This window comes from Tigriopus californicus, chromosome 7 (genome assembly GCF_007210705.1).
Source record: "Tigriopus californicus strain San Diego chromosome 7, Tcal_SD_v2.1, whole genome shotgun sequence".
Classification (NCBI taxonomy): Eukaryota; Metazoa; Arthropoda; class Copepoda; order Harpacticoida; family Harpacticidae; genus Tigriopus; species Tigriopus californicus.
In genome coordinates this window covers 1,862,760-1,884,108 of record NC_081446.1, presented here as the reverse complement: position 1 = coordinate 1,884,108, position 21,349 = coordinate 1,862,760, and the positions used below count along the sequence as shown (strand labels likewise).

General features: G+C 41.2%; 2 protein-coding genes across 4 annotated transcripts; both read right to left on the bottom strand.

The window, feature by feature from the left end:
* Positions 1 to 1,017: 1,017 nt before the first annotated feature.
* LOC131883984 (sodium-dependent glucose transporter 1-like) lies at positions 1,018 to 5,123 on the bottom strand. 3 transcript variants are annotated; one of them, XM_059231599.1, is made up of 5 exons: positions 4,801 to 5,123; positions 4,305 to 4,437; positions 2,273 to 2,399; positions 2,031 to 2,195; positions 1,018 to 1,936 (listed from the first exon to the last, which is right to left on the bottom strand). In XM_059231599.1, exons 4-5 carry the CDS (start codon positions 2,182 to 2,184, stop codon positions 1,056 to 1,058), a joined length of 1,035 nt encoding a protein of 344 aa, XP_059087582.1. In that variant the 5' UTR covers positions 2,185 to 2,195; positions 2,273 to 2,399; positions 4,305 to 4,437; positions 4,801 to 5,123; the 3' UTR covers positions 1,018 to 1,055. The 3 variants fall into 3 exon arrangements, with proteins under 3 accessions (XP_059087582.1, XP_059087581.1, XP_059087580.1); XM_059231598.1 differs by lacking the exon at positions 4,305 to 4,437 and having other exon boundaries at positions 2,031 to 2,215; XM_059231597.1 differs by lacking the exon at positions 4,305 to 4,437.
* Positions 5,124 to 7,069: 1,946 nt separating this feature from the next.
* On the bottom strand, positions 7,070 to 9,558 carry LOC131883343 (sodium-dependent glucose transporter 1A-like). The gene is made up of 4 exons (XM_059230796.1): positions 9,417 to 9,558; positions 8,642 to 8,768; positions 8,417 to 8,581; positions 7,070 to 8,060 (listed from the first exon to the last, which is right to left on the bottom strand). Exons 1-4 carry the CDS (start codon positions 9,501 to 9,503, stop codon positions 7,117 to 7,119), a joined length of 1,323 nt encoding a protein of 440 aa, XP_059086779.1. The 5' UTR covers positions 9,504 to 9,558; the 3' UTR covers positions 7,070 to 7,116.
* Between the last annotated feature and the right edge of the window lie 11,791 nt (positions 9,559 to 21,349).

The following is a 21,349-nucleotide window of genomic DNA, read 5'->3' as shown; positions in this document are numbered from 1 at the left end:
CCAGAGGGTTGCTAGACCAGTGTTGTAATTGTAATTGCAATTACAGCTACACTTTCTACCCACATGACACATTTTTACCAACAGACTTTTGAATCATTCATAGACATACATCGCCGTTCAGCACACAGAACCTTCATTTCCAACCGTTTTCTGCGCGGTTTTTAATATGCATGAGACAAATCTATCTCATCAAATTTTAGCGTCTTTGGTAAACCCCTGGTCCTAGATTGACAGATTTTTAGTAAGACATTATTTTAAAAAGATGATTGCAGACTATTGAATTCAAACCTAATATGACATGAGGTCAGGATATGTCGGGTTTCAAAATCATTTCGAAGTAAATCCTATCAAAATCACACAATTTCATATCATTATAATTAGGCCTCGAAAAAACAAATGTTATTGAGGGCCAAATAATCCGTAACATTTTTTTGGAAGCAACAAATAATTTCTTTTACAAGAAACATTTTTCGAACTCAAAGACAAAAGCCTGTTTAAAAGCAAATAAAGCCCCGTAAAAAGACAAAATTAAATTATTTTTTTGCAAAAGTTTGGAGCAATTACCCAAGGTTTCAAAATATTTCATTATTTCGAAATCTTTGAAATTAAAAGGTCTTGAGGTTGTCTTCTAACTTGGACCACCAAATTCATTCATCCGCACAAATATAAAAAAAAAATACCCTACTAAACCATGCAGGTTTCTAGATCAAATGTGGTTCCTCTGGGTGCTTTATTTTGGCTAGCTCTCAAAGGAGAAGAGAACTGGGCCAAAATGCAAATGGTTTTTTTTTCTTTGCTCCTTTGAGTGTCAAGTATTGAGGGTCTATTTGCATTTTTAGGAAAAGGTCTGAGCATTTTGAACACTGCTTTAGACTGTCCGAGGTTTTGCTAACGTATTAAGACTGGAGCTCCATCGATTCAAAGAGCAACGCATACTGACGGTGTGCCTAAAGAAGTAAGCATCATGATATTGGCGTCCAATCCCTCAAACTTCATAATCGAAAGGCTTTAATTGGATATGCTTCTCAAACTTAGCATCGTTCTTGGTGTCATATTTATTTGGCAAGACCATTACCGATGCGGTTGATAGCTATAAAAATGGCTGACAAAGCGATTGCAACCAAGAGTTGCAGATACATCAAAATCATTGGAAAGCTGTCGATGAAGTGCCCAACCAACGGCGGAGAAGCCATACAAATCAAAATGGCACCTAGATTAATGATATTAGCCACTCTGTGCGTCACTGTCACATATTGTTCTAAGCACACAAACACATTCCCAAACATGGAACCCATACCCAAGCCTGTGATTCCGTACCCACATTGGAACACCCATTTGGCACTCGTTCCAAAACTACTCAGCACAATGGATCCAATTGCCAGCATTCCCAGATTAAAAAGGACAGTGTGGTTGGCTTTGAATTTGATACCCAAAAGAATAGCCAAACCCCTGGAAATTGTGAAGGCGGCGAAGAAAATGGCAAAGGTGTTGGCAGCTTCGTCAGTGCTTAGGTTCAAGGGCAATTTCACGGCCACTGTTGGCAAAAAGCTGATCAAGGAGAATTCCAATAGAACATAACACGAAGCAAAAAAGCACATTAACGTTATTATGGCACGAGACCCTTTTGGCTTGGCCACTGCTTCTTTGGGAGTCTCTTCGTCATCGGGAACTGTAGACACGGGCCGTGGAGTTTTAGAATCGAATTGGTTCCAAGGTCCAAAATAGTAAACTAGAAGGAATAATCCGACCACAAAACATGGCAAAGACCCCCATAGGAAGAGCCAGGTCAATTGATTGGCAGATTGGTTGGGACCAATGAAAGGTTTGCTGACGAGAGGAGCAATGAATCCTCCCACCGAAAATAGGAGATGGAGGCTGTGGATATGTGGCGCAGTATTTTGTCCTCTCCAAACTTCAAGGCATAAAGCATTAATACCTGTATTTAGGAAATGGAAGACAGGGCTTGAATAAAGTGTGTGTGAAAATCCAACAGATTATCCCCGTATCAATCAGTGACGTGTCAACCTTACCACAATGGATTGAAGTCGAATGAATGCCGTACCAGGAAGCGATCACAATGAGGATGGGTAGTGTGCCTCCGTGTGGAAACAGGGCACTAGCCAAACCGGAGAGCAACACAGTAAAGGCGAAGAATAGGAGCCTATACTTAGGTACACGTTCCATCAATGCTGTCCCTACATGAAGTAGACTTTGTCTTTTGAAAGCTGTTTGTTTTCGTAGTGGTGCTTTATTATATAAGTGCCGGACTTACAAATAAAAAATCCAACCACACTGGAGATGGAATTGGCCAGGAATATGTAGGAAATGGTTTCCGTGTCAGTATTGTAAAGCTCCTCCAACTTAAGCAACGAAGGACCCTGAAGACACGTGGCTAAGCCCTAAAAAAGTAGACATGTTCAAGGTATTCGAAAAGAAACGTACATCGCAGGGTGCATTGAAAGAATATAATTGCACCACCTTGGTTACTTGTAGCCTCGACTAAATCAGCAATCCATCAATTATTCGAAGGTGTGAAGAGGGTGTTCCACCGCCCAATAAAATCAATAGAGGGTGCAAACAATTTTTTTGGCTCATTTTTAAATGTTGATAGGCATCTGCATATTTATGGGCTTATCTATGCAGGATTCCTGTTTTAGCATTGAAACTCTCCTAGTTCATTTTCGTCTTTCAACTGGAACTTCGTCGGCCAATTGACCATCTAGGAGTACTTCGTCCAAGCTCATATGCAATTGTGACTTTTGAACTGTGAGGGCCCCCCTACAAAATTTCAAGACTGATGATTAGGGCCGGTCAAAATTTGCATATAAATATGGTCTTTTTGACAGCAAATTTACATCAAAAATCACCAAAATTTGACTCAAAAAATACCTAAATTTGCATCAAAAATCACCTAAATTTGCGCAAAACTTTGCAAATAAACAAAATAAAGAGAATGGCAATGAGTTCAGAGCACCATAGCGGTTGAATTTTGAACCTTTAATTCCGTTCCAAAATGCGTCCCTGATCCAAACCAAGCACATTTAGATAAAAATATGTGGCTCTACCTATTATGTATGGCTTTAGCTATCCTTCACGTACCCTTAAACGTACTTTGAAAGTTTTGAACACCACTTTATAAGCCACTTTCAACATTTTTTCAACGGTTGGGCCGATGGCATACAGATCGAAGATAGGGCAGTAAGAACCATTAGGTGACTAGGATCCTGAAATATATCATTTCCGTATCCGGCTGGACAGAAGTCGCATGCGTCAAACCTCACTCCCATATTTTGAGCAAGTTATTTATTAGACCTCTACCTATATCCAATATCTCCACACACTTTAGCCAGGCACAAAACAGCTGTGATTGCAGTAAATGTTGCCTGAAGAGTAACTTAAGCCTTAGATCTAACTATCAAGGCACGCACATTTACTAAGATGTGTTTGATTTGGATCTGGGACCCATTTAAACTCATTTGGAACGGAATTGAAGGTTCAAATTACAACCGCAATAGAGCACTGAACTCACTGTTGTACTCTTCCAGTACAGGGCACTTGTGGTATTATATTGATGGAGCATCTGCTCTCCGGCTCCAATTTGCAAATCCTGGTTTGATCCCAGGCTTGCCAAGTCCATGTTGCTTTGCGGTATTTAAATTACAACATGAATTGCTGCTACAACAACTTAAATAGGCAAACCCCCGGTCGTTCCTGGGGGTGAGGCAATAATTAATGTTGGCTGTGACGACAAAGCGGGAATATTCCTCAATTGAGACAACTATCATCAGATGGAAGGCCAAGTGAGAGGGCTGCCATCTGATTTTTTGGAAACAAATAATACACCTGGGGAGAAAGTTCTTGCATTTGTTCTAGCTGCCTCTGAGACCAATCCGCTTGACGAGCATCTTGTCCATATATCCTTAATATTACATGGTAAAAAGATACCTGAGTTTTGCAAAAGCATATTAATAATGTCACAGTGAAACTATTACACAATATTTTCGTTATTAAGATTATGTTTTACTACATGAAATTGCAAAATAAATTGCAGAAAATATCGAATTTTGCTGATAAAATTGCGAAATTTGCCGATGCAATAAACTTGCAGAAAATTCTGGGCTATGCAAGTTGTTTTGCACAATTTGCAGGATGCAAGTTTTGCCCGGCTCCAGTGATGATATATCTCACAGAATATTTGGTGTTTCTTTGACGACACAGCAGCGAGTTCTTAATTATCCATAACGTCAAATTGTAAGATGTAAGCTCGATCTTGATTTCATGACTTCAAAACAACTTGATATTACGTGCGTTGATGGTGTCCAACTTTTCTTCGCTTAAGAGCTTGCAACTCTCACTATGATTCATCTTTGTTGGTGCCATCATGTTTCGTCGGCAAATTTGATGCAGTTTATTCGGAATTGTAAGGTTCACGCTAACCTGAGAAAAAATCAATGCGAGTCAATGCCTCATGGTAACCTTCAGTTTGTGTCGGAGGACCCCAAAGAACAACTCCCCTGTAAATCCTCCAATGGATAAACAGACGCTTTTTTTGTAAAGCAGCAAACGAATCTGAACGTGATTTTCCTGTATATGTCCTGCAGATTACGCTGTCAGTTAGAAAAGAGCCAAAATAAAGAACGTACACCAAGTTAAAGCCTGTTCTGATGATGTAGAAAAAATTATCCCACCTTAAAGAAAACGGATATATTCATTTACGTGAACTGAACGCATGAAATGAAATCCTGATTCGGTATTTGTAAAACTCCTAGATCAATTGAGATCAAGTGTGAATGTCCTTACCAATCCTAGCATTGCGGCGTTGAGAAGTATTTGTACACTCCATTTGCCGAGCTGGCCCTTCATGATCACCTCCATTCACTAGACCGGAGTCTCCAAGACTGCGAGAAAAGTGATGTTTCCATCCAAACGCTCGACAGATTTCCCCTCAACATCTTAACTCGAGATTCGCTCTTTGAGCTGTGTCATGACATGTTGCAATAACCAGACCTCTGAACGAAGGTCAATATTTGATCACATCACTCGCAAGGTGATTTGGGCTGGCTTTTGTCTTTTCTACAACGTAAGATCTTTTATAAGGCTCGCTCAACCTAGCTTTCGGAAGGTTTGTTCAGCACTGAGGTGTAGTCCTCCAAAATAATGAAAAGTTCGATGAGCATATCCAGTTGAAGGTGGGTAAAGCTTTTCAAACATGTGGTTGGATATATCGCACGTTTAAGTCCAGAGATAGCATTACGATGGCAACTCTGAAGAAGTCGATTGTTCAGTCACATCTTGAATATGCTTCACCCATTTGGGCTCTAATGAGTTCAGCAGGTTTGCAAAATCTAGAGCTGACCCAAAGATGTTTTAACAGGAACAGTGAAGGTATGAGAGAGTTCTCGTATTGCCAGAGGCTAGAAAGGTTGGGTGATATTTGACATTACCTTCCAGTCCTCGCAAATCTAGCCTCAATAAGGTAGCCCTTTCATCTTTCTTGGGCTCCTTCATAACTCAATTTTCTCCCCTCAATTGTTGCATTGGGTATGAGACAGCTACTTTTCAGTCTGAATATTGAGACTTGACCAACAAAATTCCTGATCCACCTGTATTCAAGGACTAACCAGATCTGCCCAGTCTAATTCGTTGATCATTCAGATAAAGTATGAAAAATCGACTTCGCCGAAAAATATAGACGAAAAAATAAACCTCTTTTCCTCCTCCGAGGAGATCCTTCTCACCATTTATTTTTTCAAATTAAGAAAGTTCAAAAAGTAGCGCTTAAATGTGACTCCATTGAGAGAGTGTTCTGGCGCAATTACAGGCCCTAGAAAAAGTTTTGAGATTTGGCTATATTCAACCGATATCCAACAGAAAACTAAAGTGGGGACATTTTCTCCCCTGTGGAGGCCACGGCCCCTACCATCATCATGGAGTCCGGGTGCTTGGTCTTGGTGACGGTTCTTAGGTTGCTGTTCATTTTGACAAAGCAGACAACACGATCATTGTGCTTGTTGCAGACAAGATCTACGGTAAAGATCCTTTTATCAGAGAAGAAAATAATCCGGTTTCCATAGTGCTTGAAGTCATGCAAAAGCTTCCGACATCGCTGTAAACGAAGTCCTTGCTGACGTTGAGACAGTAGAGGCCTCCCTATCCTTCTGAGAGATTTTCCATCAGCTTTTTGATAGCCCTGCCGACCGTGGACTGGTCCACATAGTTCTTTTTAGCGAGCTCTGAAAATTTCATGGATGGGTGGGCTTCAAAAGCCTCTCGGACATCCTCTGGCCTAACCTTGACAGGTCTACCACTTCTGGGTTTGTCTTTAAGGTTGCCATCAACTGCAAGACGGTTCTGAACTCGGCACACTGTATGTAGCTTTTCTGACCTCAAGGGTATTGACAATGTCAGACGTAGTCTTTTCGGCGCAGACCAAGTTGCTAATTAGGTCTCATTTACCTTCCATTGTTCAATTGAAAAGACTTTCAATAAGCAATATCCAGCTTTGGTTAACAAAACATGTCATGAAGAATGTTAGAAAAAGGTCTCAAGACATTGTCCCTACCCGGTATTTGTTTTACAGCTCAAAACACATTCTCTGACATTTGAGGACGCAATTAAATCATAAATAACATCTGTTTACAGATGCGGAAAGTGCTTTATGGCCTGCGATTTGCTTATGTTGTGCGTTGACAGGCCTCTTGGTGCCTTGATGTAAGCTTAACAGAATCACAACAAAAACAGAACAACCTTTTGTTCAAATTTTTCGTGACACTAGGAACGTACATAAATCAAAGTAAATCTAAAAAAGTAAAAAGTAACACCACCAAAAATCTGGATGGGCAGGTTCTGTTATTGTGTCAGAAACTTAACATAAGCCATAGCTTGGAGTGCTTTGACATATTATTGCGTTGTTTTATTTACGAGTACTTTGTACATGGCAAACATGATCAGTCAAATCCGCTGAATTACTTTTGCGAGGAATTGTACACATAGTTTCCTTGCATATTACCAGTACTTTTCCTGGAATAAATTACCCACGAGGGACGGGGAGAAAACGGAACAAAAATAATCATCTCTTTTCATTGCATTTGTATTTCTTGTGACTAGTTTACACATTTAAAGTCCCAAAGAAGTCTCAATCTTGATAGCAAGAACCGTGGCTGAGTCTTCGACCTTTAGTGCAGAGCGTTTTTGCAGGATTTTGGATCCCAAATAAGTGCCGAAAGAGAAAATGAAGGAAGCGGCAATGGCCGCAGTCAGTTGGGTATAAATGAGAGTCATTGGGAAATCATTAACAAGGTTGCCAATAAACAGTGGACTAACAACTGTGGCAATCCCACATCCAATGTTGAAGGTATTAGCCACCCTATAACCAACCGTAAGGTATTGTTCAAGCCACACCCAAGAGTTGACGAACATTGATCCCATGCCAAGGCCGCTCAGAGTATAGCCCACTTCCAGGACCCACTTCTCGCTTTGTCCCAAAACGACGAGAAGGATCGATCCAATTAGGATCAAGGTGAGATTGACTATAAGTAGATATTTAGGTGACACCTTCACTGCTAGAGGAATGGCCAGACCTCTGGCACAAGAGAAGCCAGCCATGAAAAAGGCCAATATATTGGCTCCTTCCCTTTCACTCAAGTGTAGATCTAACTTGACGGCCATAGTTGGCATGTAGCTGAAGTTCGAGAATTCCACCACGACATGGATTATGAAGAAGACAAACATAAGGGCGATCAAGAGGATGGATTCGATTCCAAGCTGGCTTTGGCGTTCGACTTTGTCGGATTCCTCATGATGGTTTATGGGTTTTCTGGTGATAAAATGGTCTCTTCGGGCGATGGCGTAGATGAAGAGCGATATACCAATAGTAACCATTGGGATGGACGCTAATCCAAAGAGGAGTTCCATGGGAGATCCATAGATCGAATTACTGATGAAGGGCTTGCTCAACAATGGTCCAATGAATCCTCCGATAGAAAATGACAAGTGAATACTGTGCATGTAAGGCCCACAATTTAAGCCTCGCCAAAGCTCCATACAAAGGACATTTACTCCTATTAAGAGAAAGGTTATTATCAGTCAACACCTCTGCTTGTTCTCTTCCAACCTAGAAATGTAGATGAGTCAGAAAATTTAGTATTAAGTTTAAAACTAGGCCAAGTTGATAGCTTCAGGAATTCAGGCCCTACACAAACTTGCATCTAGAGGGATACATTTAACAGGCACTGAGTAGCGTTTGATGCAAAATCAATATCTCTTTGTCAATTACTTTTGAAATGAGATTCATTACAAGGATTGCAAATGGAAAAATTGCCCTTCCCAAACCCAACCATACTAATCGTTACTAAGAAACTAAAAGCTTGCTACTTCCGACATCTTTGAAATCACTAAAAACAATGCCATTGTTCACCTGCATGGATAACTCCGGAGTGAATTCCATTCCAGGCGCTCACCACTAAAAGGCTGCTGATATGGTTGCCTTGGGGAATCAAGGCTGAACTGACACCAGAGAACAGTACATTGGCGGCAAAAATGAACAACCTCCAGTCCGGAATGAAATCGAGTAGTATAGTCCCTTAATATGAAATGAATCGTTATTTGGTCATGACTGTTGAGGGTTCAGTTGTAGACTTACATATTCCAACCCCGAAAAGGCCTCCTATACTGGTCAGTAAAAACATTAATGAGATGGTTTCAATACTGGTATCATATTTGGATTGTAAGGTGAGCAAAGCTGGGCCTTTGATGCAAGTCATGACTCCCTGAAAAGACAATAGTTTAGAAAACTGAATGACATGGCTCTCCTGCTTCTGAAGGGTTTCAAGACATTGGGAATTTTACAATTCATTTCTAGGACCTTTTGATCAAAAGAGATATATCTACTCGGGGTTCGAAATGATGTGATTGATTCGTTCTCTGGTCATTTGATGCAATAGTTTCAGAGCATTGACACGATGGAGTTACAACACAACTCCCAAAAAGTTCCCAAGGCGGATCCAAATCGAAGTCAATCTTCCCCCAACGCTAGCGTTACCAAATAAAATGAATTATGATTAGTACGATCTTAATGTCCACTCAAAACCCTTCTTGGTTTCCTGAGCCCCTCTCACACACGTTATAAACTAAGACATTGTAAGTAGATGGAAAATGTTGTTAAATGTTGACTGGAATCGTTTTGAAACCCATGAATATTTTGTTCAACACCATTCCTTTGGGAATAGGAACTAAAAAGCTTCAAGTTGCCAAATGATTTTAGGCTAAGTTGTAGGGGGCCAAAACAGTAAATCAATAAATTTATTTATTCACCCAAGAACTGCCATCTTAATGTTTATTTTCCCTTTACAAACGAGGTTTGATAACTCGATGTGCTAAAATTGAATTAAAGAAAAAAAAAATTTTCCTTTACTCACCAATGATAGCATGGATAAGTTGAGCAGAAGTTGAAGGATCCATTTTGGAACGAGGTCTTTCAAACTGACCTTGTTACTCTTACTCATATTGATACGAAAGTGAGGTCGAACATTGTCAGAAACATCTGGTATGTCTCCTCTAAGTACGTCCGTTTCTAGGCCAAACAAGTTCTTAGAATTGTAATTCATAGTCTTCCAATGTCGTCAAATGCACTTGTACCATGCGCGCCTTAGACAGCTGACATTTTTAGTGAGCACGGTCATGCCTTGCACTCAACGATCAAATTACACAAAATCGATTCATTTCTCATCCCTAAGGCTGTTCATTTTTTGATCGTTCCTTCGAAATTTCTTTTGAAGCATTGAGTTTCTCATCTGGACACTGATCTGGTTATGAAGGGTAATGTGTTACATTGGATAAACTAGTACTATCTCAAGACGGGTTGAAACAAAGGGGGTCTTTTACCCAGGCTTTCAGCTCATTATCTTTTTGGGGGAAATTAAGCCAATTGCCTTCAATTGCTGAGATCGATTTCGATTAAATTTGGCTAAACCTCATACCTCTGTTTCTGACAAAACAGCTACTAAAACATTTGTATTGCATCGATCCTTTCGTATTCATTCAACCGAGTCAGGGCGGGTTAGGCCGCCCTAATTGTGGCCCTGAACACGTAATTGACGAACCCCATGTAAAGCTTTTTCCCGTTATTACATACCTCATTTATGGTTTGGGCATAATGAGAAGTGACCCTGTTTGACTATCCTGGTTTGGCACGCGCTCATCAACATTTCAGATGCTATTGACCAGTTTTGTTGGACCAGCTAATGAACATTTTGACAAAGATCATGATGTGGAATCATATCAGGGTTGTAGTATCGTTGATCTGTACTCTGTCCATCACAGAGCAAATTGACGTGGCAAAAATAATTTCCACCAAAAAATGGTGATTAGTGGAGTTTCCCAAAAGCATTTGGTTCAGTTTTGTGGATACAGTGTTCCCAGGGGCAATTCCGTACTTGTGTGCAACGCACTCTGTGCCTTAAAAAGTCCCTCGTGCAGCGCATTCATCCCGGATGGGGCCGAATGTTATCTTGGTAGTCTGAATACCAACCTTACGGTGCTTAGTGACCAACCAAAGAATTTTGGGGTTTTCGTTAACTCGGGTAGGACTAACCAGACTTGTGTCATTTATCTTTCGTATGATAGTAAAAGTTCAAGTCACCGCCGACATTTCGCGTCAATCAAACAAGCACCATGAGAAAATGGAGGTTTGAAAATTCTAATGCCAAGGGATTTTTACCTTCGAACGACCTTGATTGCGAAACTTGCGAAAGTGTTTGAGAAGACCACGAATTAAAATCGTATAGACTATTTTGAAGTTCATGAAACCATTAAACCAATCCACGTGGTTAACATGGGATTTGAGCTCGTTTTAGCGTTGTTACCCAATAGATGGAGCTAGTCATTGAGAGGTGAGAGGGTCACGAGCCAGTTGATGGTGTTGATCTTGAATGATATGACTTTTATAAACCAGACCATGACCTTTTCTTGAACAGGCTTCACAAGGTTGTAAACCTAAGAAAAGATGTCTGAAACCTGGATGTCACACGACTACCCAGTGAGTTGGCTAAACAATACAAAAACGGGCTCATGATCAAATCCAGGGGACCATCCATTGTTTTGTTTAGCCAACCGAATGGTCGATCCTGATATCCACTGAAATTTAGATATCCATGTCCAAGTTATGTGACGTAGTGTCATATATGTGTTCCACACTGAAAAAGGCTAAATTTGGATCTTCATCGTGGCTTCAAAAAGGGGCTGTCCATAGGGTAACGGAGTAACGACTGTCTACTCAAATCTTCTTTCTCTTTTTATTATGATCTAAGTATTTACCCCTCCAATGCTCTTCAAACACTCCAGAGTGTCATGAGTGAGATTTTACAATGCCATACAAAACACCATGTTCAGTTTGGTTTTCTCAAAACTTGCGATGTCCACAAACCACGAAGTTCCAAAAAGGCAGGGAAAGGGGGTAAATTGGCTCACCCACAATGTTGCCCCAAACTTGGGGAGTTTGGCCTTCTCAAGTTCAATGAGAAAGGTTGTTCCAAGCACAGGTGTAGCTTTTTTTACCTAGTTATGTGCATGAGTACATTGAGGCATAAGATATGTCTCAATTTCAGATGCACAGAGCCACCTCAGAGGCACCAGAAGGAAGAGGTAGTAGCACTTGTCTCCACCTCGTTTTTAAGTCTCTCAGCAGACTTGTTCCCCCCCTTTCCTCTCTCCTTCCCTTTTTGTCCTTATGTCCTTACAAGTGTAGGAGCAACAGCTCCTCGCTCTATCGATGAGTCTGCTGAGATTGGCAAGGCTGGTCAAGTTCAGGTCTTAAATGGTCTTGTAGTCACAGATCAAGAAGCTTTAGAGGCAATCAGGGACTTGAGACTCTCGAGCTCTCCTGGCCCTGATGGCGTGACATCTCAGTTTCTGATGAGATGCTCACAGGTTCTTGCTCCTGTTTTCTCGTACTTGATGCGTTGCATCTTGGACCAAGGCAAGTTCCCCTCTTCTCTGAAGGTAGCTCATGTGGTTCCAATTTTCAAAGGGGGAGATAAGTCACTACCCAGTAATTATAGGCCAATTTCTCTCACTTCGAATATTGCGAAGATATTTGAGAAGATCATGAAGTTCAAATTTGTTGAATTTCTTGATATTCATGAAGTCCTTTCTCCTAGCCAGCATGGGTTCCGAGCACATTTTAGCACGGTTACCCAACTGATTGAGCATATAGAGCAGGTTATTGAGGGACTAGAGAGTCATGAATCAGTCGATACAGTTCGTCTCGACTTTGCCAAGGGCTTTGACAAGGTAGATCATGGTCTTTTAGTTAACAGGCTCCAAGAGATTGGGATCCAAGGCCAGGTTCTCAATTGGTTAAAAAGTTTCATTTCTGGTAGGAAGCAATTGGTTAAGGTTGAGGGATCCCTTAGTGACATACATGATGTCAAGTCAGGTGTTCCTCAGGGCTCCATTTTTGGGTCCTCTCTCTTCCTATGCTGATGATACAAAATTGGTAGTTGACAGGAATGGTCAGAATTCCGGTTGCCTGGTAGAGGCCCTAGACCAAATCGGCTCTTGGGTTGCTGCGAGTAACATGGTTTGTTAGTTGACCACTTGGTATCCCCAAGATCGTCACAACTTCATCCGAAAGTTTTGCAAAATTGTTTATTGTTCACCGAACAGGAAACTCAAGCACTCCCTAAGGTGCATACTGAGTGTTTAGGCAAGAACTCCTCCTATCAAGAACTCCTCCGGTTCTTCTTGTTCTTGAGTTCTTCTTGGTATAGGGGTGAAAAAAAAGGAAAGGAGTGGCTCACAAAGACAAAGCGGGGTGCACACAAAAAGTATACAAATTATAACTGATATCTCAAGTGGGCATTCAGATCAGTTAATTTAAGTTTTTTTTAACGCGAACATTTTCGCCCTCGTAGATTTCGGGGCTGAGCTTGTTCCATGGTTTTACACTCGTATGGCAAAACACCACTCTAGGATCATTTAACGAATAAACGGGGTATTTATTTCAGGTGGGGTTCGCAAAGTGCGAACCCCAGGTACTGGGTCATCCCACAGTCCGTTCAAGCCTTGTCTGTACAATTGATATCCACTTATTGCCCCTCTGCGGATTTGGAACATTGTTGTCAAATCACAACGGAGCTTCCGCAATGGCAGCCAAAATTGAGTATAATACCCTAACACTGGTTTCACATACGTCCCGAAAACCTTAACTAGGGTCTCGCCATGACGAGACTGAAATCGGCATTTTTTTGCACGTATGTCGTTCAAACGATGAATGTAGGCTAAATTTTAGGCTGGTATCGAACAGCACACCAAGATCTCGCTTGGAATCCACTGTGGGAATGGAAAGACGACTTAAATGATAGTTGGCTTTGATCCGCGACTTTCCTACCGTCAGCGTCGAGCACTTCGAGGCATTGAACTTCATTGCGGTTTTTTTAAGCCCATGCTGCAACATCCTCAAGATCACGTTGCAGAGTCGCCCTCTCATGAGATCTGCAGTTTTTTGTTCGGCGTCGTCAGCAAGTTTCAAAACCCTGGAGTTAAGGTTACATCCCAAGTCACCATCGAAAAGAAGGAGGATAGTTGGGCTAAGAACATTCCCTTGAAGCACCCCGGAGGTAACTGGCTACCGTGATGAGAACTGCCCGTTTAGTACCACGCGTTGACTTCAACCAGCCAGTCAATCCCAAATCCAGGCCGTCACGTAAACTGGAATGGATACCAGCTCGAGCTTCATGGCACCATTCAAAAAGTCTTTGAACTGAATCAGATTGGTCATGTACCACTTTCCCTTTCAAAAGCCATGCTAGTCCACAACAATAAGTCCATGCTCATACAAATGAGCCACCATGCGATCTTTTAGGATGCTCTCCATGATCTTGTATGAAACGCGGGTCAACGAGATAGGACGGTAATTTCTCTTTTCAAGGACAATTCCACCCCCTCCTTTGTACAAAGGGAAAACGTCAGCCTTTTTCCACGCCATTGGCCCCACACCCTCTTGTAGGAACATGTTAAACACAATGGTCAGTGATACAGCCACAGACTTACCCAGCTTTTTCAACACAATAGCAGTGATATAATCAGGACCTGACGAACCGGATGATTTTAGCGCTGAAATCTTCTTCAGCTCCGATCGTTCTCCACTTCGCGATGCATCAAAGAAATGTCGCAAATAGCATTAGCAAAGTAATTATTAGTGATAGTGGCCATGCTTTGATCATTTCCCTCCAGAACTCCGGAACTGTTGAGAAGCGGACCAATCCGTGATTTTGTTTTCTTCTTGAAATTGACGTAGCCGTAGGGAGCTTGAAGGTTTCGGTCGGTGGCTAACCGATTTTAGTGCTCGGCTTTCGCTGCGCATATTGCCTTGCGAACTTTTGCAATATGTAGTTGCAATGAAACAACGAGCTTGCAAATTCATTTTTGAGACAGAGGAATGTTGAAAATCTCGCCCTTACTATTTCATATGCCGATATATTAGGTATGATCTGCAAATTATTCGTGCATAAAGGTCGAATGGAGAAGTAAAGGTATTAGTCTGTCACATCCAAGGTCTTGCTCAAAGGTTTGCTTCGTAGGGGGTTTCAATTTTCTGGCTAGCGTTGTAGAGTGGGAGGTTAGTCTAAGAGGGTATATTCCCATTTCGAAATCGACATCTCAGTCGTTCGAAAAGCCAGAGGAGTTTGCAATCTTGCGCAATCTCTCTCAGCATGTTGGTGTGGCCACTAGAGCGAATAATGTCCTGAACTTGGTCAGTTCCAATTAACTTGATCTGATCCAGAATGTCCATGTGACACCTAGTAATCTGTCAAATCATCATATACTTGAGATCTTGAGATATGGTTAACCTTTACTCAAAAGCCGGCGTGCTTTAGAGTAAAACCGGTCAAAAAGGTCGGTCTGGTTAAGTTCAAATTCAAAGATGAACATTGGTCGTTGATTATAGAAAGACTAGAAGACCTGGACCTAGTTTCAATGCTGAAACAGTTATCGTCCATAGATGCAGCCATTGATAAATTAGTTTCAGTTTTTGAGGAAGTTTCCTGTAATCTAGCAATACCTGAATCCCATACCTTTGGATTCGACCTGACCTCCTGAACCTCCAAGAACCCATCTTGTCCGGCATCGAAAGTGCAACCGTCCCCTATGGCGGCTGTATCAGTGGACTTGCTCGAACTTTGTGGTAATATTTTTTGGTGATGATTGATTGGTTCAGTGGGAATCCATTTGTCGCGAGGATGGCCACAACAACCACGAAGGCTGTCTGGAAGGTCTTGAAGGAATGGTTTCATGTGTTGGGATTCCCACGTAAACTGAACGCTGACAACGAACCTCAGTTTAGACAACGTTACGCCGAAAGATGTGCCGAATTTAGTACAATATTTGAGACAAGCTCCCCTTACAACACAAGAAGTAATGGTCTGGCTGAATCGGCTGTTAAAGGATATGACTATTGGGACTGCCTGATTGTACTCTATTGGTTGATCACTGCTATGTCAAAGTCTTAATTGAAACCGGAACAAAATGGAGACAAGTGCACGTTGGAGATAATAAGTAGGAACTGTCTAATGAGTCAATTCGTGAGCATGCAACAGCAGAGCATAGAAAGGAAAGACATATATGGGACCATACAACATCTTCCCCCTTAGTATGGAACATCGTGACATAATATCAAATAAAAAATACTATAATTCTAAAACCTCATAGTCCTCTCCTTTTGTCGGTGTTTACATATGGCTCAAAAGGATCCGATGTCGCTATCGTCGCTATGCTTGAATTTCTCTATGGTCAGTAGTGATGCTATTTTAGATGATTTTTTGATTCTTAAGCCAATTCAACGAATATCAGCTTGAAATCGCACCATATTTTAGGTTCTTCGCCCACTCCTCCTTGGCCGACAGATCTTGTTTTCTTCTTGAATAGTCTAGTCGCCTGGACCTTGCCCGCCTCATTCACGGCAATCGGGCATGAATCCAGTGCTGGGCGAAGGAATCTACGATTCCTCAAAAAACGACCGGCGGAGGTTTCTACCTCAAAAGAGCGACCGGATTTGGATATGGAAGTGACCTTGCCGCCATTAAAAGACCATATCTTATCGACTGAGTTCTGGATATGGACACGAACTCCAACCAATAGTTAAGGTAGCTCATGCCCACCTGCGGCCTCAAAGCTGCGTTGATCTGCAAGTTTCCTCGCTTGTGAAAACCGCGCAGTCTGGGTTGGCAACATTGACCTGGCTGAAGGCAATCGCGTGTGTGGGTGGCGACCAAAAAAACCCAAGGTCGGGACATTTCCATCCGCCCGTGAAGTTGTCCGCCATTCCAACAATGCACTACGGAAATCGTCGCCGTCAACTCCACCTATTTTCTTGAGGAGCATTTTCACCGATTTAACTTATTGTATAACAGCCACATCTATATCAAGAAATTCCGGCTTATAATCATAAAACAAGACGTATTCGAGCCATTTCAAAGTTTGCAAGGTATTTTGTATCATAAGATCCAGACCAGGATTGAAATTTGAATTTTTTAAACGCAGTTTTTACCTTTGCTTGCAAAAGCTACGGTAATTTTTACAATTGTAAAGTTATGTTACCAAAGGTGAAGAATAGAGTTTTCATTGCTAATGAAGTATCACGACAAAAGAAATAATTTCTGGTGATCGATCCTGTGGAAGCTCCATGGTGGGATGTCTTGTCTTGGGCTTTGGAACGATCGTGCGGTCATGGAGAATCAGCTGTGGATCCGGCGTTAGTGTGGTTCTGCGATGGAAATGCGACTCGTGTGATGGCATTGAGATTGTAGGTCATTTACGGCTTGGAAGCATCCGTGAATTCGGTTCTTGAATGGATTATCCTTGGTGCAATGTCGTGGGTGTGGAGGCGATTTAGCAAGAAGTTGTGATGCTCTTGGGATTGGAGGATGTGTACCTTACATACAGCGATGCCATCGAATTGTAAGTCATGGTTCAAGACAACCCTAAAGACAACATGTCTAATTTGAGCTATTGGAAAATACTTCAGACCTTGGGGTTATATGGTATCCAGCGTAGGTACGAACCTCATCAAATCATTATGTCGTGAAATGTCTTCAATCTTTTGTCCTAGCCCGATCATAAGGCAAAGTATCAGCGATAGACAAGGCATCCTATGTATAAGCACAACCCGCTGGATAAAAAACTATTGTAAAGCATGAATTCTTCCTCTGTTTTAAATCGAGCTCCAACTTTGAATAACTTGTGGTCGCTCTATCATTGACGATTCTACATGTACACATTATAAACTTGGATCGTTCTTTTTATGAACAATGCTAAAGACCAACCTTTCGTTCATGGGTGTCCTAGAGCGGCACACTCGAACGCTTTGCACGACCAACTACTTTATAAAATATGATATTACATGACATACAGGGAATTTCATTCCCTTGCATCGGTTAATATCACGAGAACAAGTACTGGAAATAGATAAGTGTCGTTATTCCTATTTCTTTCAGACAATTTGACATAAGAAAGTGATCTTGGCAGTCACAAGTTGTGTTCGTAAATTTCCATGGGAAACGCATATATGAGATACAAAACCAGCTTGATGGAGATACTTATCAAAAGGCTGTACATACTTTTTGACGCGCCTTATCAACTGGTCCTAATGTATTCCAAAAAGGACATTAACATCATGAAGCGGAAAAGATAAAGCAACGAAACGCAGAAGCGAGGAGATCGGGAAGTTCCAAAGCGTGAATCCGTTGATGCATTTCTAATTTTGACTCAATCAACTAATGGGGCCAAAATATATGCCATTCAATCGCCCAAATTATAGATGTCTTCTTCTGCTAATCTTGTTCAATTGTACAAGAAGGCTAGCTTCAATCTGCGTGCACCTATCTTGTAAAGTTATGATGGAGTTTAAAATGCGGTCCTTTTGGAACACCAGGACATGCTCAAGGAGCAAAAAACAACGCTATTTGACTAAATCAGGTAATGACAATCTCCCTCCTTAATCTGTTTGTCCATGTTCCAGAAATCTTTGTCAAGCTGATGCAGAAAATTAATCAATAAACATGGATATTAACATCCCTGCTCTATTGGGATCTGTCGTATCTAAATAATACGGTTCACTCAAAAAAACATTGTAAACAGCCATTTCAGAAAGACAATCTTAATAGGTGAGATCTGAAATCGTTATTTTGGGACTTCCATTGAAAAGAGACCTGAAACCGTTATTTCGAGACCCCAATATGAAAGAGACACAAAACCATTATTTCGGGACTTCCATTCAAAAGAGACAGAAAACTGTTATTTTGGGACTTCAATTTCAAGGAGATCCAAAACCGTTACTTTGGGACTTCAAAACAAATGCGATCTGAAACCGTTATTTCGCGACCCAAAACATAATCCTTTAATTGGATGATTCTGGTGTTATGAAGCAACTGTTTTAAAACCCATGTTATAAAATGTTAAGTTCCAAATACCATAGTTTTAGGACCTAGCCTTTAAACACATGAATAGGCCTAAGCTATCATTTCCAGTATTTTGGAATTTTCGTCATTTGAGATTTCGGGACTTCCCGACATCACAAAATGTCCCGAAATAACCTTAAACAACGGTCTAGCAAAACACAACAGGTTCGGAAAGGGTCGAACTAGTCCAAAGATGTTTCACTAGGAACATCACAGGAATGAGAGAGCTCTCGTATTGGGAAAGACTAGAAAAGTTGGGACTGTACAGTGTTCAGAGAAGGTATGAAAGTTACCTGATACTGTAAGTCTTCAAAAGCATTCATGAGCTTTGTCCCAACCCAGGATTTAGGGTCAATTGTAGTGACCGCAGAGGCTTAATGTGCGCTTTGAGAGCACCTTCAAGCCCTCGGGAACCCAGGTTAGTTCAAATACGACCAGAAGATATTGTTGAATATATTATGAACTTAATACAATTTGGGCTCAAAACTATGCTGAGGGAACTCAAGAGATATCTCCACAGTTATGTTTTGAACATCAATTAAATTCGTATTTTCGGCCTGCTCTTGGTCAGCTACATCACCTTTGACAACTCAACTTTGAAACGAACCACACTACGAGTAAGTAGTATAAAAGTGACCTGCCTTTGATCGAAGATATCTTCGTTTCTTTTATTTCATTACATCAATTCGAAAAGTGGCTCAGAGTCGTTGTGACTAGGAGCATGCTAAAATGGCGGGAAGCATTTTCATAGTCCATATTTCTGGAAGTTCGTGATCAAACCTGGATTTCTGGGGAATGAACTCTGCCATCTCATGCCTTAGCCATTGTCCAAAGAACCCATGCATCATCAACTGTCTATTGAGGGAATGGAGTGAGCCAATCGATTTGCTTCTTACACATTTTAAAGTTAGGCTAGTGTCCTTACGAAAATATTGGAATCTTTTCTCGAGTCAGAGTCATTCATCTGGTTCACTGTTGGTGTTACTTGGAAAGGATATTTCTGATTGTCCACTTTCTTATTGGTGACTCCTCATTGGTTTCCTATGTAATGTGTGGGCCCACAAATAACTTGGATTAGTGATCCATTGCCGTTCCCCAGTGTGTGCAATTTTCCCTGGAGATAAAGCGATTCCCAAACTTAACCTTTCCATTAAAACATGGACTTGGCACCAAGTGCAAGGCTATTTTCGCGGTCTGTTAACATAAAGCACTTGTTCAAGGGGTCTTTGCACATTTTAGAATCATTTAGTATCGATCATGACAATGTTATGTTGAAGTGCCGTTTATCTTTTATTATTATCACTTCACTTTTCAGAAGTGTTCTACAAGTTCATTTGCCAAAATGATACAAATCTGGGACCAGGTTTGACATGTTATTGTATAAAGAGTCAGGAACCATGACTATTGTAAAGGATGTTTCTTTTTAGCGTCATTTGACACATTCCAAGTTTATTTGGAGTCGTTGACAAATCTTAATAAGACTAAATATGGCTTAGTAATTCAATTTCTCGACGAAGATTATTATCTCAATGGACAAACCATTACATTTGAAAACAGAACAAAATCCGTGTCTTTGGGAACTAAGGCTTGGATTCGGTATGGAACCACTAGCTTCAATGGATGGCTATTAGGACAGTTTTGGGACTCAACCCTCTCCAATGGACAAGAAATCATGTTTGTGTACCCAGATTGGTCCACAGGGTTGGCGGGAAAATGGAGGGACGGCCGAATGGTCCAAGGTCGAGAAACCAAGTCAAATAACTTTAGGTACGGCAATATCATTTACAACCGCAAATTTACAATCACAAGTTTCCGCAAAGTGATGGTCTCAATCATATGAAGCATATTTTGCCAATGTTTTTTGAGAATTTGATACTCAATAAATAAAGCTAGGGCAACTTTGTAATTGAGATTAAACGCTTCTTTGATTATACATCATTTCATGTTTTTAACGCCCGATCAATTGGTGCTACGGAATGGTGAAATTCTTCTTATGTGTCAAAGGAGGATATTTTTTGGATATGCGGAAGCTCTTGTCAGTTCTGCAAAAGGATGATCAAAGGTACACGTTATACAACGAGATCCGAGAGCGCAGTGATTATGCAGGTGTATCCCATATTACTGAGGATCGATTGCTGGTGGGTATATTACTCCAATTGATGAGGAATGAACCCAATGGGGCAAAACTAATGGTTAATGGCTTTGGGTTTGTTCTTCTGCCAAAACAGGCAGGTCAGTGGCGTTTGATTCAATGCGGGAGCCGCTTTCTCAAAGAGGCCGAAACGAGTTATGCTGTGCTCGAACTTGAAGCCTTCGCCTTTTTTTTGGTCAATCAATAAGTGCAAAGTTTATTTACGTGGCCTTTCCAACTTTTTGGTAATCTCTGATCATAAACTGTTGGAATCCCTATTCAACAACTACACACTTGCAGAAATTGATAACCCCCGGGTTTTGAACTATCGTTCTCGCTTATGCGATTATTCTTTCGAGGTGAAGTGGAGAAGGGGGAAAGACCAACTAATCCCCGATGCGCTCTCCCGAGGGCCTATTCAGAATCCTGTCGACCCAGAAGACTCTAATCTTGCTGTCGTGCAAGTAAACAACCTCCTCTCGATCCCTTGTGGGAGGGATGATCTCATCCTGGATGAATTACCCCGATTCGCTCAGAATGATGCAGACTACAGAGATCTTATTGCTTCAATAGGGCTAGTCAAGTAAACACGTTCATGGCCAACTGACGTTATTCCATGGAGTAAAATCAAAGACAACATGCCCAGCCAAACCGCACTGTGCATGCATCGGATTATGACATTTTTTCCATTTTACATGCTTGTCTAGGCAATTAGCATTGTGGTATTGAGCCAATTTGATAGTGCATTCACTGATTAACACCA

Coding starts and splice junctions, on each gene's coding strand:
- LOC131883984 (XM_059231597.1), bottom strand. CDS start 4,875: ATGGAGGTGATCATGAAGGGCCAGCTCGGCAAATGGAGTGTACAAATA. Junction 2,400..4,800: donor ACGCCGCAATGCTAGGATTG/GTAAGGACATTC, acceptor CTACTTTTTTAG/GGCTTAGCCACGTGTCTTCA. Junction 1,937..2,030: donor TTCGACTTCAATCCATTGTG/GTAAGGTTGACA, acceptor TCCTAAATACAG/GTATTAATGCTTTATGCCTT.
- LOC131883343 (XM_059230796.1), bottom strand. CDS start 9,503: ATGAGTAAGAGTAACAAGGTCAGTTTGAAAGACCTCGTTCCAAAATGG. Junction 8,769..9,416: donor ACTTATCCATGCTATCATTG/GTGAGTAAAGGA, acceptor TTGTCTTTTCAG/GGAGTCATGACTTGCATCAA. Junction 8,582..8,641: donor CCTTTTCGGGGTTGGAATAT/GTAAGTCTACAA, acceptor TTTCATATTAAG/GGACTATACTACTCGATTTC.